This window comes from Antedon mediterranea, chromosome 7 (assembly GCF_964355755.1).
Source record: "Antedon mediterranea chromosome 7, ecAntMedi1.1, whole genome shotgun sequence".
Classification (NCBI taxonomy): Eukaryota; Metazoa; Echinodermata; class Crinoidea; order Comatulida; family Antedonidae; genus Antedon; species Antedon mediterranea.
This window is the reverse complement of record NC_092676.1, coordinates 18,581,363-18,599,072: the sequence shown is the minus strand read 5'-3', so window position 1 is coordinate 18,599,072 and position 17,710 is coordinate 18,581,363. Positions and strand designations below refer to the sequence as shown.

At 30.9% G+C, this 17,710-nt stretch overlaps 1 protein-coding gene across 6 annotated transcripts in view; it reads right to left on the bottom strand.

Annotated features, from left to right (window-relative positions):
• The window catches only part of LOC140055621 (dystrophin-like), a 208,816-nt gene that overhangs the window by 175,583 nt on the left and 15,523 nt on the right, over window positions 1-17,710 (bottom strand). For 4 of the 6 annotated variants that reach the window (XM_072100960.1, XM_072100959.1, XM_072100961.1 and 1 more), the window contains exons 3-5: window positions 4,196-4,257; window positions 1,642-1,734; window positions 816-893 (exon numbers count right to left, since the gene is read on the bottom strand). In XM_072100960.1, the coding sequence (XP_071957061.1) occupies window positions 816-893; window positions 1,642-1,734; window positions 4,196-4,257 (233 nt within the window). Of the gene's footprint in view, window positions 1-815; window positions 894-1,641; window positions 1,735-4,195; window positions 4,258-10,920; window positions 11,292-13,477; window positions 14,058-17,710 lie in introns of those variants that run through there. The other 2 variants (XM_072100963.1, XM_072100962.1) reach the window with 2 other exon arrangements.

Sequence of the window (17,710 nt, the reverse complement as noted above, 5' to 3'; positions counted from 1 at the left end):
TATTTGTATGTTACTGGTGTTCATAAATTATATCAGTGGCATACTTCACTAAATGGCATTCACATTAAATAAACATGGTTTCCGGTAGATAAAGAAGGCCAAATCTATGAACAAGCACTACGAATTTGTTGGAATACAAAAATACAAACTAAACATCTGCTCGAACCTTGTTGCAAAAAAAGTTTAAGTCACTATAATCTCAATAACTCGCTTAAAACAGTGACTATTCAACTATCTCTGTCTGATGTAATTGACCGATGAATGAACCAATCTTTTAAGTTTAATAAAAAGAAATCTGTATAAAAATAAACTATTTTAAATAAAGATACTAAATAAGTATACGTATTAATCAAACATGGTGCTCTACGTAGTGCTAAATAAATATAATGACTTTACTATTATCAATACCGTAGTCAAGTAAAGACAAACTTTACATCACGACATACAATTTTCACTTGTGACTTTGCGAATCCATTTTTCGAGAATTCAATTTGCCGTTTAAGCCACATGCATTCACATTGCCATCTACCAGTTTATTTGTGACGTAAAAAGAACAGGCAGCCAATCAGCTCTATGGAATTTGCGAGAATAAATTTACCTAGTGGAAAACAAGCTTTAAAATATTCCATGTGAGGATTTAAATACAAAGAGTGTACAAAATACAATACATAACAAATTGATTATTAGTACATTGAATGAATAACAAACTATATGCATTATTCACTGTTATTGTAAGGTGAATGGTTAGTAAACAAATAAATATGAGGCACAACAAACAAGTAATGACAATTTAAGAAGAGAGAACTTCAACTTACATTATTCCTTTCTAGAATCTGTAGAGCTCTGTTGACATTATTAAGATGGTGAACTCTCATATGACCTTTTTCTCTGGCCTGAAATGATAGAGGGCAGCAGTTACAATGTATGCCAACATCATTCAATATGTATACACAATATTTATTGGAAATCAATTTAAAAACACTGCCAAAAATGCATTGGTGCATACAAGGATCAAAACGAATAAGGTAAAGTCCATGTAAAATATAAAAAATCATCATTCATTAATTAAACAACCATATTCACAATTAAAATAATCATATAGAAGAATTTAGATATTCACTATCAATTTACCAAAGTAAAATGTGTAAACTTTGGAGAAATTTTAATTTTTGATTAAAAAAAACCAATTTAAAACAAACATTTTTTTTAATTATTTTGTCTTTTCAAAGTCACGTGTTATATCTTAGAAACATGGTGGAAAGGAACACAAAATAAATTATGCAATGAAAATTAACTGGTCTCATTTATTTACTATTTTTTCCATTTTATCAAAGAGAAAAACTTTATAAAACAAACTACATAAAGATAAGGATCAATTATGATTCAACTGTAATTATAACTTCCTAGCTTCTTTTTGGAGTTTACTTTATATTACAATAAATATTACTGTTATTGAACTAGGCTTTCAAATTGTTTATTTGACTTTAAAATGGCTAATGTCCATAAAACTTAGTATCATTACATCATTTAAAACCCACTTCTATATTAACATGGAGTCTTGTTAAAGCTCAAGTAGAGGTTTCAAACTAATATTATAATAATAATAATAATAAAAAGCAGCAGTAATTCTGTTAAACTTACAAATTGTTTCTGACATAGGACCTCTAGCAGACTCAACAATTGGTTACCATCACGAAGATCACAAAACAAATCATCAACGGTGGGCTTCTCAAACTGTGGGAGAAATTAAGAGCATGATAAGTATAGCAGTTGCCAATGCACTATTAAAAATGATATTGCCTCAAACAACCATCGCAAACACTTGAATTGGCAATGCTGGTATTTGGTAACACGTCTGGTATTTGTCAGGATTTGGTAACCCTATGATTCGACGAAGTGGTTATCCTTTGAAAGGGACACTTTGGGAGACTCCTACTGTAACTTAGGGGACACCCTGTTAAGGAGCAACATCCATGTGAAATGAAGAATGGGATGTTTTAACCAACCCCTATTAAAGTGACACTTTGTTGGGTTTCGAATGGGTTCTGCTATATTATGCTATTTATTGCTTGGCCCTAGTAAAGGTGATGTGGACCGTCACTGAATTATACATTGAATAAACCTTTACTAATAGACTACTACTAAAGTAGTTACTATTAGGTGCTTGGACTATCATTTAGCACTTAAGAAGATTAAAATAACATTCTTTGATCAAATTAAGGTGGATGAACAACAAATTTAACTTGGAAGACACCTGGTACCACTACGGTACTTCCATGACAAATTTCTAAAGTTTTCTAAAGTTCTTAAAAAATCCTTTATTAAATCTCATCAAAATTCAGGAGTGGATATGTATTTGTAGCATTAAAGATGTATTGACCCCGAAAACATGAAAAATGAAGAGTGATAAAATAAATAGAATAAGCCATTTTGCAGTTTTAATAAAGTTAATCACTTCCATAGAAAAAAAAAATATATATATTAAATAAAGACAAAATAAACGGTTAAATTCTAACTAAAAACCCATTGACTTCCAGTTAATTTGACCATTTTTTGCTTTAAATTATAGTATTATTTTGTATTGTGTTGTATAGTAATATTGGTATAAGTGATGTGACATATTGCATATTCAACAAAAGCATTTTTAAACAAATATGTTTTCAGGGGACAATATATCTTTAATTAATATCAATTATAATAACTTTACTTCATAAATTTAGAGCATTAATGTTCGAGATCACAAAAATGATGGTGTCACTGCCAAAATACAACAGTAGAGAGTACACATATCCAGTTCATTGAATAATTTCCATCATTACTTACAGTTCATCAGAGTTATTATGAAGCTTCACAGGGTTGTAAACGGACATACATTAAGGTACAAAATGTCCCAAATTGTCTACTACAGTATACTGAATGAAAAACTAGACTAATTTAAATGACACAATGGACAATAGAGATTGTGACCTCCTTGAGCTTTGTTTCTCTTCATAATAACACACTTTATTCCAACATAATGGCCGGAAATATTTATAAATAATAGAGCTAAACTTCTAAATAGTTATAGTAATTTACAGCTGTATTGTTATGAAACTAAACTACTGAATTAATTAATATTATACATGACTTCCTCTAGTTAAAGAATGATGCTATTAAATGTCCCTCTCTAATTAGAGACCACTAAAAAATTTAAATTGGTTTTTTTATCGATAAATTACATATGTATTTTTACATATGTTACCAGTACCCATATCCTTACTATTTGATTGGTTAATTTTAAATCAGTATACTATTACTTTTACTTAATGTTAAAAGTTCTATCACAAAATGTATTGTCCCCCACAAAAAAAACATGAAAATGAAGATTAACAAAATCAGAATTTGAATTAGTGTTTTAATCAAGTTAAAAAACAGTAAAAATAACAATTTTACTAATAAACAGATAAAATAAACGGTTAAATTTAACCAAAAAGCCATTGTCTGGCTTTCAAGTTGACTATTTTTTGCTTAAATTCAATTTTTGGTTAAACTTTAACTAAACTCTACTATGTGATAATAAATGGCATAATTATTCAACAAAAAAATTAAAAATTATTTTTCAAGGGAACAAAATACTCAATTTTTATTATTATCTTCAATTACTTTTTGCGTGATATTGTATATTATTCAAGGTGAATAAGAAAATCTTTGGGCCCACATCTACAGGTCCATCATTATACACTTTTTTTTAAATTTAGCTGTGAATTTTGTTATTTGTTGTAATATGGATTGTTTCAATAACAACGATTAATTAATAGTGGATGATTAAAAGAAAATGAATTACTTGTATGGTTTTGAGTGTAATACATTTCCTTATCTACAGTGTGATTGCCACGGAAGAATTAGTTTTGACCTAAAAACATGATTATTCTACTTACACTTGTAAAGCTTTTACTGTTGAAGTCAATTACAAGGAGGCATTTTAAGAATTCTGAAACAGGGGGAGGGAAGGGAAAGGTTCCTATGTGAGCATAGTTGGAAGGGTGCAGGGTTCAAGAGAACAGTGATAATTTCATATTCTTAACTATCTTTATCAATTAATCTAGAAAAATTTTTTATTTTTGTTGTCAAAGAGGAGTGCATGCAATTTGTGTTCTCCCCTATCCGTTCTTGAATAGTTAGTTTATGATTGTCTGTTTTTCCTTTAATAGCTTACCTTTAATAGCTGTGCATTCACCCACTTGGAAAATGTTTTCTTTTGTATATCTTCTCTTTCATCTGAAATAGAAATTGAATATTGAATGTAAATGTTTTTTTTTGTATATGAATTGAATCCTTAAAATGCCATCACAACCTAGAGTGATCCGTTTAACAGGTATCTGCCCAAAGACATTAATTTTTAATAAATATATCACAGATGGAAATAGATATTAAATTTAGTACTTAATATGACAAAGGTCTTAAACATATCGGTCTCTAAATCTAGTCCGATATTCCTTACCATTACGCCATGCTCTTTGAAACAATCCTGTAAAATTTCATGTAAAAAAAACATAATTTTTTACACATATTTTGAAATGTTCTGATTTATTTGCAATCACATGATCACATGATCAATTCTGAACAATAAAAAAACATGAATTTGAAGTAGTTGAAGCAATATTTCTGACAATGGTCGCGCCTCATTGATTCTGCTGCAATAGCTCATGACATTTCAACGTCTGCCTGTCATGCTTATATTCAAATTATACTTTCTACAAAAAAATTAGATCATGGACAATAAGGTTAATTTATAATATTACCATGGTTACGTCATTATGTGTTGATTATGAATTTCTATAATATTCACAAATATACTACCTATTGCATAATTTAATCAATCTTATTTGGCTTAATATTTCAGTTTAAGTGTAGCTTATCTTTTAATTCTTAGGTTTCAAGTTTTAAATTGTTGATAATTTATTTTTTATTTTTTATTTATTCGACTTCTCACTAACTCAGTTAGTGAAGGATCTGGACCAACAGGTGGTAAACACCTCTAAAACGGTCAAGCCCCAATTTGCACAGTGGCTGTGTGTGACAGTGGCTGTGTTTGTGTGGACTAGTACACCGGGGTAACCCCTTACTCGTCTCGAAAGATGTACTAGGTTCTTTAAAGTGCGCATGAGCTATGTGTACACTGGACCTACGGTTTATAGTCCTTATCCGAGAAGACTCGTTCTACCACCAGAACCATGGAGCGAGTGAGTCTCGAACCCTTGCCAATGTTATGGCTACGTAATTACGGTTCCACTGTCTTAACCACTCGGCCACTCACTCGCCACATTTGTGCCGTTGATTTAGTAGAACCCTTCTTTATGACAATGCTCTTTTGTGATACCCCGCTTTCAGGACACTCCTCTTTCAGGACACTCTTCTTTCAGGACACCCCTCTTTTGGGACACTCCTCTTTCGAGACACCCTTCTTTTGGGACACTCCCCTTCCGGGAGACCCCTCTTTTGGGACACCCCTCTTTCGAGGAAAACCCTACACAAGAAACACCATATAAAAAGAACGTTACTTTATTATTGTAATTAATTTGTGGTTACGTCCCTCATTACATTACAATGTTTAATTGTCATCACATCAAAAGAATATTTTTATCTAAACACCTGACAGAATATTTTTATCACCTGACAGATAACAGCTGAATCAAGACTATTGACAATGTAGTATATCAACGACGTCACATGAAATTGAAAGCAAACTAGATCTATTGATCGAGCAATTCTTTACGAGAATAGCTCAACATTACCACATATAAATGCATTGTCACTTCCATTCAACAAAATTAATGTGCGTGTACGTGAACCTTTTAAATCAGAGTTAAATTAATCAACTGCCATTTACAGGGAGGGTGTAAAAATCAATGCTTTTAAGAAAAGGGGAAAATAGACATCTTAGGTCATCGAATTAAAACACTTTTCTTGAGTCCGGATAACTATATCAGCATCTGCTTGTGCAATGGTTTGTGCAGCAGGGAACTATTGTAGTACATACGTACATGGCAGAGGCAAAAAACGGAACCAAAATGGACAATTATAAGTAGAAATATATATTAAACACCCGATCAATTTTCCTTGTAACCAAAGAAAATATGTGAAAAACTGGAAGCACAATAGTGAGGTTCACGTGGAACTAATATCTAGAATATCCATGTGCCCATGGACAAGAAGATGATGTTGCTACCAATGATGTCATATTGCTACCATCACACTTTTTTTGTCAAACTTACGTGCGCCTTTTGTCCAAAATTGACGACCTTCACGATCCTTTTTATCAAATGATAATCTCAATTCCTCTTGCATGGTTTAATAAAGTAGTGAGAGTTACAGATGTAATTGTAAATCAAAATTCCACAAACGTTAGTTTGTTAAATTAGTAATTCTCAGACCTGGACTACAGCTTGTTTGAATTGTAAAAACTGTTGATGGGGCCAATTTACCTCAGGCACTCCTTGTATTCTAACCCTACTTATACCTCCTTGGTTGTATACAATATATAAACATTGGAATAAACAGAGACTCAGTATATCAACATTGCTCTTCTCATCCTCAGGTAAGCCTCATTAGGCCTAAACATTTTCATTTTCTAAAATCCGGATTATATCTTCCTGTGAGCAACCTGCTTGAGTAAAAAATGCTAATAACCTACGGTAACAATTTACCATATAACCTTTGTTACATAGGCTAACAGCCCCCTCGTGGCTGTGTGTTAAATGAAGGAGTTATCCACTAGGCAATCTTATTGATTTTTAAGGCATAAATTGCTTGGTTGCCCATTCACAATTCTTTTATCTGACACTATGATACAATGAACTTGGCCTAGCTGGAAGATGTTTCTATTGAATTCTAAGCCAATGGATTGCATTGGAAGACCTTTCACTACTGTGTAAACATCACTTTCATCTATGGAATGTTCATTTGGACTGTCAATATAGTTACAATGAATGTTTTAGTGCCACCCTAAGTGCCACATGTATATCCCTTTCACATCGGCTAGCAAAACTCAATTGTTTACACACATCGCACATCACACAAAACGGTGTTGACGTCCCAGTGTGTGTAAATTCAGGAGTTTTGCTGGACAATGCGATTGGAGATATTTAAATAACAGTTTCATCATTACCGTCAATAGTTAATACTGTAAATAATAATAATAGTTACTACGAAATTCAGATATGTTTTGACAAAGCTCGGTGGTCTAGCGGTACTGTATGAATGCTGGACTATTATAGTGATCAGCTGGAGGTGGTGGGTTTAAGCTCCATAAACAGCTTTCAGACAAAATACCAAGTAACTAAAGCAAAGCATGACCTATTTACTTTAGAGAATTATTTAAAAATAATTCATCCGATTCTATACTAATAGTCCAAAAACTAAAAATAAATTAATTAAGTAATTTTCGCTACTGGAATATATCAAAACAAGAAATCATGCCAATGATTTCAACACCACTATCTACTGTATACGACTGAGTCATAAATTCAAATGCATTTTCTCTGTTTACCTAAACATCTAGTTTAAGAACCGCTAAATTGATATGCGGTGAATTGCAGCTGATTCTAGTTATTAGGCGTTCGATGGTGGAACCGCTCATTGTCTTAGGTCGTTAAACGACAGAAAAAGTCATTATACAAGGCTCTTTAGACTTTGTTTACAAACACTAATGAAAATGCATTAGGATATATGAACGAGATTGGTTATCAGTGGTAATATAATAGGTTTCGACAAGTGTGACAAAAACCACTCAAAAACTCAATAGGTTTTGGAATGCTTATGCAAGTTTAAATATATCAAATATATTTCATTTTTTTTGTCTGTCCTTTAAAACTTAACAATAGAGACAATAATAAAATCTAACATGATGATTTTTAAAATCTTTACTATACCGATATTATTTTTTTCTTTAAAGTAGTTCCCAGCAGTCTTAACATATTAAACTAAATTTACAAAATGACTATTAACTTCTATTTATATATTTTCAAATAGACAGTTGAGAGTTAGCCAAATTAAACCAATAAATCCCATGATTAAACAAATATTAGTTTCCATGACTACCATCTTAAATCTAAGCTTTTTAATATCCACAATTTAAATCTCTGAAATTTGTAGACAAAAATTAACCACAAAATCTTGTGAATGCTATCCTACACTCATTAATTGATGATTATGATGATGATCAGTAGTGTAGTATAACAATCAATATATTCAATGACAATATTGGGAAAATACAATTCCATACACAATAATGTTCATATATTTTATTCAACAAAACAAAATCCATATAAAATACAATTATCATACATTGCAAAGGTACTTTTGAAAACAGAATACTGACTTGAATGACCAAAAACTATTTTTTTTAAATATTACGTGGGACATTTTTCATATTGCCCACGAAAATGTAAAATATAAATGTGTTATGTTAAATTGGCAGATGTTAATATATATATGACGAGATCTAATAAGATCGAAACAGTACCGTCTGCAGATTGGAGATATATATATATATATATAAATTTCGAGTTTAAACAATACCATGAAAGCCCCAGTGTTCTAATGGTTAAGGACATCTGCATATCAAGCAGGCGGTCTGAGTTTGAGTCTCGGTTGGGGCGACTTTTTCTCATTCTTACAGATTTCCTCATCTTTATCGTTTCAAATTAATTAAATTTCAGTATATCACCGGGCGGTTTAGAATTAATGTTCTTTGCCTGATTTGTTTATATATATATATATAATATGCAGTAATTTCCTTCTATTAAGACATATCTTACACAAAATGTAATGTGAATCAAACACATCATAATCACCTCATCGTGATAACTTTAATTACCAGTGTTATATATAGATATTATCATAAAAATGATATACAAATTACAATTGCATTTAAATAGGTTTATTCAGCTGGAAAAAATTACAAGGTACGTACTATTAGAAACAAATGACCATGTTTATCTACAATATATGAAATGTGTTACTATTTTATCTGACAACTGCCACCTCAACCGATCTTCTAGATTCTACTTACCTTTCCCAATTGTTACTAGTCTTTTGACAATGTTTTAATTTGTTATTTTACTTTTAAAATTTTTTTAATTTTATTTGTTGATATATGATATATATACTGTATATTAACATATGCCAATTTAACTCAATCTAGTAGCTAAAAATTATATTTTACATTTCCCTGGGCAATATGCAAAATATGTCCACTCTAGTATATTTTTTAATATTTTTTTTTTGTTTCAAATTTTGGTCATTCAAGGGCAGTAGTTAGTTGTAGTAGACTTTTTTTGTTGAATGAAATATATGAACATTATTGTGTATGGAATTGTATTTTCCAATATTGTCATTGAATTGATTGTCACACTACACTACTGATCCTCATAATCATTAATTAATGAGAAGAAATACTCAGGGTTCTGCTTTCTTTTCGATATGTACTGATAATGAATTATCTACCATTAAAAAAAAAGCTATATCTACTATCACATTGAAATACTGGTTTTAATCGGATCACCGAAATTAGCAAAATTGAACCTGGTAACCTGGATGGGAGAAACACACAGGTACTATAGATAAAACGTTACATTAGAAAACTAGAATGTGAGAGACCTAATGATTGTACCCTTAATAAGCTTTAAATATTCTCTTTGCCTCGTCCTTTAGATGGGACGTAAATCGGTATATAATGTAAAGCTGTTGCATATGCGCGTTTTAGCGAACTATTCAAAATAAGGGATTATCTCATGTGTGTTGATCTGGGTAGATGCTGTACTGCTACTAGCTTCATGGTTCTGTAAAAGCCTTAAATCTCAATTTCCTCCATTTCCAATTAAGTATGAGGACGATTCTAACCTAATTACATACATACAAAATTTACATCATAATGTTATGGAATTACTATAATGTAAAAATTATTCATAATTTCCTCAATATACCGGTATTCATCTTTTTAATTAGTCCACAAGATCGTTATCAAAGTGTCATGTTTAATTACTTCAATAAATCAATAATGAATGGTTGCTGGCCGTCATAAATGGCAACAAACAATATAAGCACAAATAACAGTCAAATATAAACATGAAAAAATAACTTTTCTTGCCATGATTCAGTAAAGAGTTAGAATCTTGTTCTGCTTTCAAATGCAAACAAAATACACTGGTTAACCATCCAATTCGTATTTTTAAATACGAATTGGATGGTACATTAAAATGTATCTTGGGGTGGGTCAAACTTCTTTCTGACTTATGACCCTCTCCCCACATGATTACTTCATTGTATTTATTATCCTGTATGTTATTGTGTATTGTGGAAATAAATTGAATTGAATTGAAAACTGAAGTGCTTGTCTAACATTCTGAAACCTATCAGAGTAAAACATACATCGGATGTACCTCTGAAACCCATCAGAGTTAAATAATAATCAAACATTTATATACGCCAATTCCAAAAATGGTGAAAGGCACATTGTGAAATTTGCTAAATAAATGAGTTTTTAAAAATTTATTTTAAATGAATCAAAAAGTGGATGAATGTTTATAAAAGATGGAAGTTTTTCCTAAAGAAGAGGATGCAAAAAATAAAAAGGTGCGTCCTCCATATATTTTAGTGCGGAAACAGCAGCAATGATCTGACAGAGAAGGCGACAAGAACGTATCAAGGAAAAGTTGGGTAAAGATGGTATGGAAAAAATAATAAAGCTTTACCATTAAAACAAAGACCGTAAGGAAATAATACAAATTGTTTAATTAAAGGTTAACGATACAGAGGTGTACGTTGGCTGAAGTTTGGATATATACAGTGATCAGCTTAAGCGTGCATAGGACAAAGTTAAGCCAAGCCTACATTACATAAATAAAAACATACATGTCAGTGTCTTCCTAACAGACTTACCCTTTTTCCAAGAGGACCTCATCTTATTCTCAAAATAAAAATCCATTTTAAAATGATGAGATAGCAAACAAAAAATAATTATTATACAGTAGTATCCAATCTTCTTTACATAATCCAAATTAATTCAGTGCACAAAGTAGTGGCGATCTTCCGTTTTGGAATTATAAAACAAATACGGTACTGCAAGTCTAAAATTTGTTGCTGGCACTACAGCCTGCTGATACTCACTGATAATACAATCGACTTTAACGTAACAATGAATCGAAATTCACAATTAGAACAACATTTCGTATACCGTTTCATCAATTGTAAATATTCCCGCAAATATACCCCATTGTGTGTTTAACAAAATAATGAAATGAAAAACCGGTTTTCATGCACATTACTGATTAGTCTTATAGCTCCAGCAGCTTTTGTCATGGGTTAATTCTTCCACACTAATAATTATTCAATGAAATCCAATAAAACGTCTATTGTCAGTTGTTACTTACGCACCAGTAGGCCCCCAAATCAGTATAATGGATTAATTTAATGCTATGTGCCCTTCAATCAGAATAATTATAGAAGAACCATAGGAATTTGATTTTACCTATGATTACATTATAATACATTATTTTGCCCATAATGATTAATTCAATGGCAAAACAGATTAAATTTCAATCCAAAATCTCTAGGTTCACATCAAATGTTAATCTATAATTAGATTATCCCTTCAAATCTCAAATCCTTGATTTAAAATAAAATTATCTTTTTTTTCCTAGTTCCCAACATCAAATTCCTATTCCTTTTAACATGCTCCCTATTAAACAATTCCTTACAACTTAGTTTAATTTGTGAGGGCAGCAAATAGCCATCACGTACCATATTTTTTTCCTTGCTTCCAACTTCAAATTCTTATTCAAACTAATTTTTTCTACTTTAAATTAAACATTTTCGTACAAATTATTTTTATTTGTGAATGCAGTAAGAGTATTTGGCAACATTACAAATTTTCATGAATATAATGAGCGTGACGCATTTGTTGTTAGTATTAATTTAGAAGGTACTTTTAGATTTATGGCTAGTTATGTGCCGTCATAATCCATTATTTCAAAGAAAACAAATTATAAGCACGTTGTTTGAAAGATGTTCAATGTAATTCCAGTTATTTTTTTATAAGTTTGCAAAATCATTTTTTTTGTATAACCGATAAAACTAATTGAATAACTTTACCAAATTAAAGCTATGTCTACCTATTATCAAATGTTATTGTGTGACCAAATAACGTGGTGTGCTCAATTATGGTAGTGATATGATATCATCATGTCTACTTATTTTGTAAAACTAGACTAAACTACAAAATGGCATGTGTTCCAAGTTTGATTTCATTCATCTTTATTTTTCATGTTTTAGGAGAGAACTTTAGATTTAAGTTTTTTTTATAGGTGTATCTTTTTTTTATTTCATGGTGATTTGATAATTTGTAAGATATACTGCATTTAATATCTTGAATACAATGATGATTCCAGATGCATACTAGATAAAACATGTACATCTATAAAATTAACAAGCCTTATACAACTTATCAAAACAGAAGTTTTTCAAAATTTGTGATGAATTTCAGTACTTTAATTTAATACATATGAGGTCAATCCCAAAGGAAGATAAGTCATGTTGTCAATTAAACTGGACATCGAAGTAATGAACAATGACATGATGTGGCTGGTTCGTTAATAGGTGGTGGGTCTTATGACATGTGGTGCTAACTACCAACAGAGGTGACCATCCTAAATAAACAGTTTTCTTTTTAGTTGATATTATAAACAACAGAACAACAGAAAGGTACATCTTTAATTTAAACCAATAGTAGGCTATGTGGATATCAAATATTTGGTTTAATTTATTGACATTTTAAAAATCAGTTGTTTCTTCTTAACAGGAATGCTTGAGACGAAAGATATAAGTGAGATTTTAATTAATCACCTACTGAATCACTTCAAGAAACCAATTGAGCCAAAATGTTATCACCAGATAAAGTTTAAACGCACTGCACCCACTTTTACATCTGTTGTAGTTCAACCTCTGACTTTTGTCAACTTATCTCAGATGTTGTGTATTAATATTTTACATGAATCATTTAGAGGTTTGTCCCTATTCAAAACTATGGTATATAAAACTTACAAAAACTAAAATCAGTCTCCTTATACACACAGGGATCTAGGTTCCTGATAATTTTGCATGAAATAAAGTTAACAAAAGGAGAATGACCTAGAGAAACTAAAAAATTATTAATATTGTAGTTAAGTATCTAAATAATGTTTACAATACTCTAACAGCATATTATCAGTATTTTCTTATAATTGGAAAGTAGATATACAATTGTTAGATCATATTATTACTCAATTCATACAAAATACTGGTAGACTTTTTTTTTCTACATCATTCTCACATTCAACGTGTTTGATACCAACGAATTCCCTATTGATATAAAAGTGATATTAATAACTTTAATGGACAGAAATATGATTCTTGCTTGTATCTCCAACAGTGTGTGTTCCACACAAGTTAAAATACTTACATTTCGGTTCTGGTTGAAACAAATCCATGCTCTAAAATCCCTCAAAGAAATCTCAGCAACTGTTTCTTATAATCATAGTACTAACATTTTCTTTATCAGTAAAAGTATGCTAGTAATTTTATGAAGGTAAATATCCACTTGGTAGCGTTATCAGTAAGCTCTCGAAAACACCATTAGCATGTAGCTTCTTCAAGAAAAATAGGTCTTGTAATAGTTGAGTTATAATGACCCTGGAATTAGCATTCCATACCCAGTTAGCAGTCCATATAGCCGAGGGCTTACCACTGCCCAGCGAGAAGGCTGTAATAGGAACTTCTGTTTTCAATTCGGCCACAATCCACGCGTTTCGTTTAACAGCTAACTGCGTATACGTGATACTGCAGAGTTTTTCTGCCTATGATGTCATGGCAATAACATCTTGGTGAGCGGGAGATAACGATTTTAACATCAATCACACTATGCTTGATTAACTAAACATCACATTATGATCATCACCGTCCAATAACGCCAACATCAGGTGTTTTCGTTAAAAGACAATAATACCATTCCTAATAACAGTATCTCAGGATTTTGTACAACTATCAAAACCTAATGTTCTATGAATTCCCTACAGGTAAAAATGATTGACTCGTCAGGAAATTGGGCAAAATCAGATACACAGTTTTGATTAGGTGGCGATTACCCACAGACATAAACTCATTGTAAAATTGAACTCAGTCTCGATGTTCTTATGTTATAAATGTTCAGATTTTTCAGCTTGTGTTTAAAAAAACAAATGCATTATTAAAGTCCAAATAGTTAAACATGGTTTTCATATTCGAGCATAAGAATGTTTTAAAATTTATAGCTGATTATTTTGAATTACCAATTATTTTTACTTCCAATTTTATAAAATAAATATATATTTTCACCCTATGTGAACCTCTTGTGTACAACTGGCCCTCTTAAGACATGCAGGTGTAACTCTTCTTAAAAGATAATTGTTTAAGACTGCAGAGACAAATGGATAATCGGTAGTTTAGTGTTTTTGATATAAAAGTAGCTTGCTATATTTATGACAAAAATATATGCCATACTTTTTTGTCGCCCTGATTTTCAGTCGCCGCTGTCTATTTTTCTCCAAAAATGGCAAAAAACGAGGGGTTCTATTGTGACTGATATTTAACTGTTAACAAGTAGAAAATGTGAATTTTTTTGTTTTACCTATCACATTTATTGCAAACATAAATGTTACTATATCTCATTTTGGAACACAATATTAGATTGTATATTACTGATTATAATGCAATAAACTTAGTTACCAACACATCATAACAAACATTAATGCAAATAAAAAAGCGTTCATTCAAGTAATATATATTTATGGCCTTCGGTTTACTGAAAACACATCCTCATCAGTGCAATGCATATGACAGACATCTTAATCTTAATCATCTTAATCATCTTAATCTTATTAGTGATTTCTTTTCATAATCATGTCATCATCATTTAGTTTATCTTTTTTATTATCTTAATCTTAGTCTTTATTTCTACAATTTTTACTGAAAATGCCAAATAAATGTCCTCATATGTTTCTAGAGAGCATGTTCTAAATGATTTTTTTTAGTCACGTGGTGAATATTGGAAACTCTCTGATTGGCCTAGATTTTGGTATGGGTGGGGGAAATACCATATCAAAGGCAGTTTTCATGGAATGGGTCATTGATTTGTCCATTTAATATTATGGTCAGTTTTCCAATTGAAGAGGTAGTTTCAAACGGCTTTTTTGGAAAATATAAAAATAAGGTTTTTATCATAATGCACAAACAAAAAAGAAAGTCTTCATAACAGCAACAATGTACGCATTTAGGCTAGACTAAACCATATATGACGCCAAACAGAACTCTGTTGATAAAAAAAGTTATTTTCAACCATCACAATAGAGGGCGACATTGCATATTCTTTACAAGTCACACATTGATACTTTGTGGTGAACACAATGGTGATCAACTGCTGTATGAATACTAATACCATCGTTTAATTTTCCTAAAATAGTTCCTGTTCTTACTAACTATATATATTAACTTTTAGTTTTGTACAATATATACTTTTGTATATTTTATGTTTGGACTTGACTGCACAATGTGAGTGCCTTTGTTCCAAATGCTCATATGTTACAGTATATTTTTAATGTTGATTTGAATTAATTATATTTCAATATGTTATAGACGAGAAGATCGTAATGTGTTATTTTCTAGTTTAATGATGTCATCAATTGTTGTTTTCCAATTATACCCACTTTACACAGCTTTGCTGATAATACCAACAAACTGTATACACTTAGCAAACCCAAGTGCGGAACCCATTAGTACTAGGCCCCTAAATTTCTGGGAACAAAATTAAATAATGTATAAGGTAAAATATCAACAAGTTTGACTACTTTTAAGCCTGGCCACCTATTTCAAAATCCAGAATTCACCATTAAACAGTAGGCCTATACTTATCCAAAGCATCCTATATTTATTTTTTTGATTGAAAAGAAAAGGCTGATTACATATAAAACAAAAATAAACTTAATCTGCGCTTCTCATGTAGGTGAAATTCTCTAACACTGTAAATTCTGATACAAGCTTGACTTTTCTGAATTATAGGGTAAATAATAAAATAACCGCAAATGTCAATATTGATGAAAAGATATATGCAACAAAGCTTTTTAAAACATAGATAATAGTGTGGATCAAAGGGTGCAAGGATAAAAGAAAGATATATATCAGTATATATCAGATACAACACAGAGAGATTTCATGGGCACTCAACCACATCTCACAATATTCAACTTTGAACAAAACATCAATTTAAAAAACCACTTTTATATTTGTTTGAAACAAGAAATTAATAAAAGAGATGGGTTACTAAATGATACTTATTCAAAATTTAACACAAAGAATAGTTAACTTATATTAGAACGTAACAGTAGCTTTTCAAAAATGATGAAATACAAGAAATAAAACTATCCTCATTTCAATAGAAAGTCTCATGACATACAAAACATAGACAACTCTTTTTAGTGAATTTTAGTTCATGTGATTATTCCTACAAAAATACATTGTGATGACAAAGGCTTTTAGATACTTCTTTCAGACATTTTAACATTTTGGAGCTCTGGCAGGCAATGTTCAACAAAAGTTGTCTGACTTTGAGTCGTAAAATAACCATATAAAAATGTAACCAAGTACCATGAAATTCTATGGTATAGAGGGTGCTGTTGGACAGATTATTCAATTATACGGCAGGGGTATGATATATGATGTAATGTTAAAATTATTCTTTTCGCAATCTATTCCTCTCTTTGGGAGAGAGTATGTAGTTGTTTTTATCTAAGTAAGCAGGCACGAAACATGTTTTCAATATGTAATTGGCTTTTTTTTATAAATTGTATAATAAATAAATAAAACTAAGTTTATCTGACTTTGATTTGTAACCATATAGACTTGAACAAAGAACCCTGTAATTCTAAGGTATATATTTATATAAACGTTTTAAATATTTAATTTATAAATTATTTGATAAAGTATGTCGTATAACAGAGATATCTTTCTATCTGTAAAATGTTCAGGTATAATTGATAAACTACCACAACAGATGGTACTACTGTAGGCCTTTGGCTTGACTTTAGTACATTGTGCTGTACACCCTCAAGGGGCTTACTTTAAAAGTTCTACCAACAAAGCTTTCATGATGCCTGTTATATGGGTAGAATACAAATAATATTGACTACATGCTACAATTTATCAGCAATACTTATTATTGAGAGGAAAGATTTATACACCAAGGGTCATCCAGGCAGGTTTCTAGTAAAAAGAACTCCTTCAATATTACAACCCAACATACAGGCCTGTAGGAAGGTTGACCTAAAATGTTAAGACAAATCCTGTATAAACATTTTGAAAAGTGTGTTGGGAATATGAGGAACACCATTAAACATTAGTTTCTCAAAAATGATATTTAGTACAGTAATTTATGTTTTATTTAAAAAAATTAAAAATAATTAATATAATAATAATATCTTAAATTTATAAAGCGCATAATGTTGTGTAACCTTGTGTAAACGCTGTACATTTTGTTACCCCTGGATCAAACACATATGGAAACATACTCCCATAATGCAGCCTGGCGCATTTGTGTTTTTATCTTACCAGGTACCCATTTGTACACCTGTGTGGAGAGAGGCAAACGTAAGTAAAGTGTCGAATC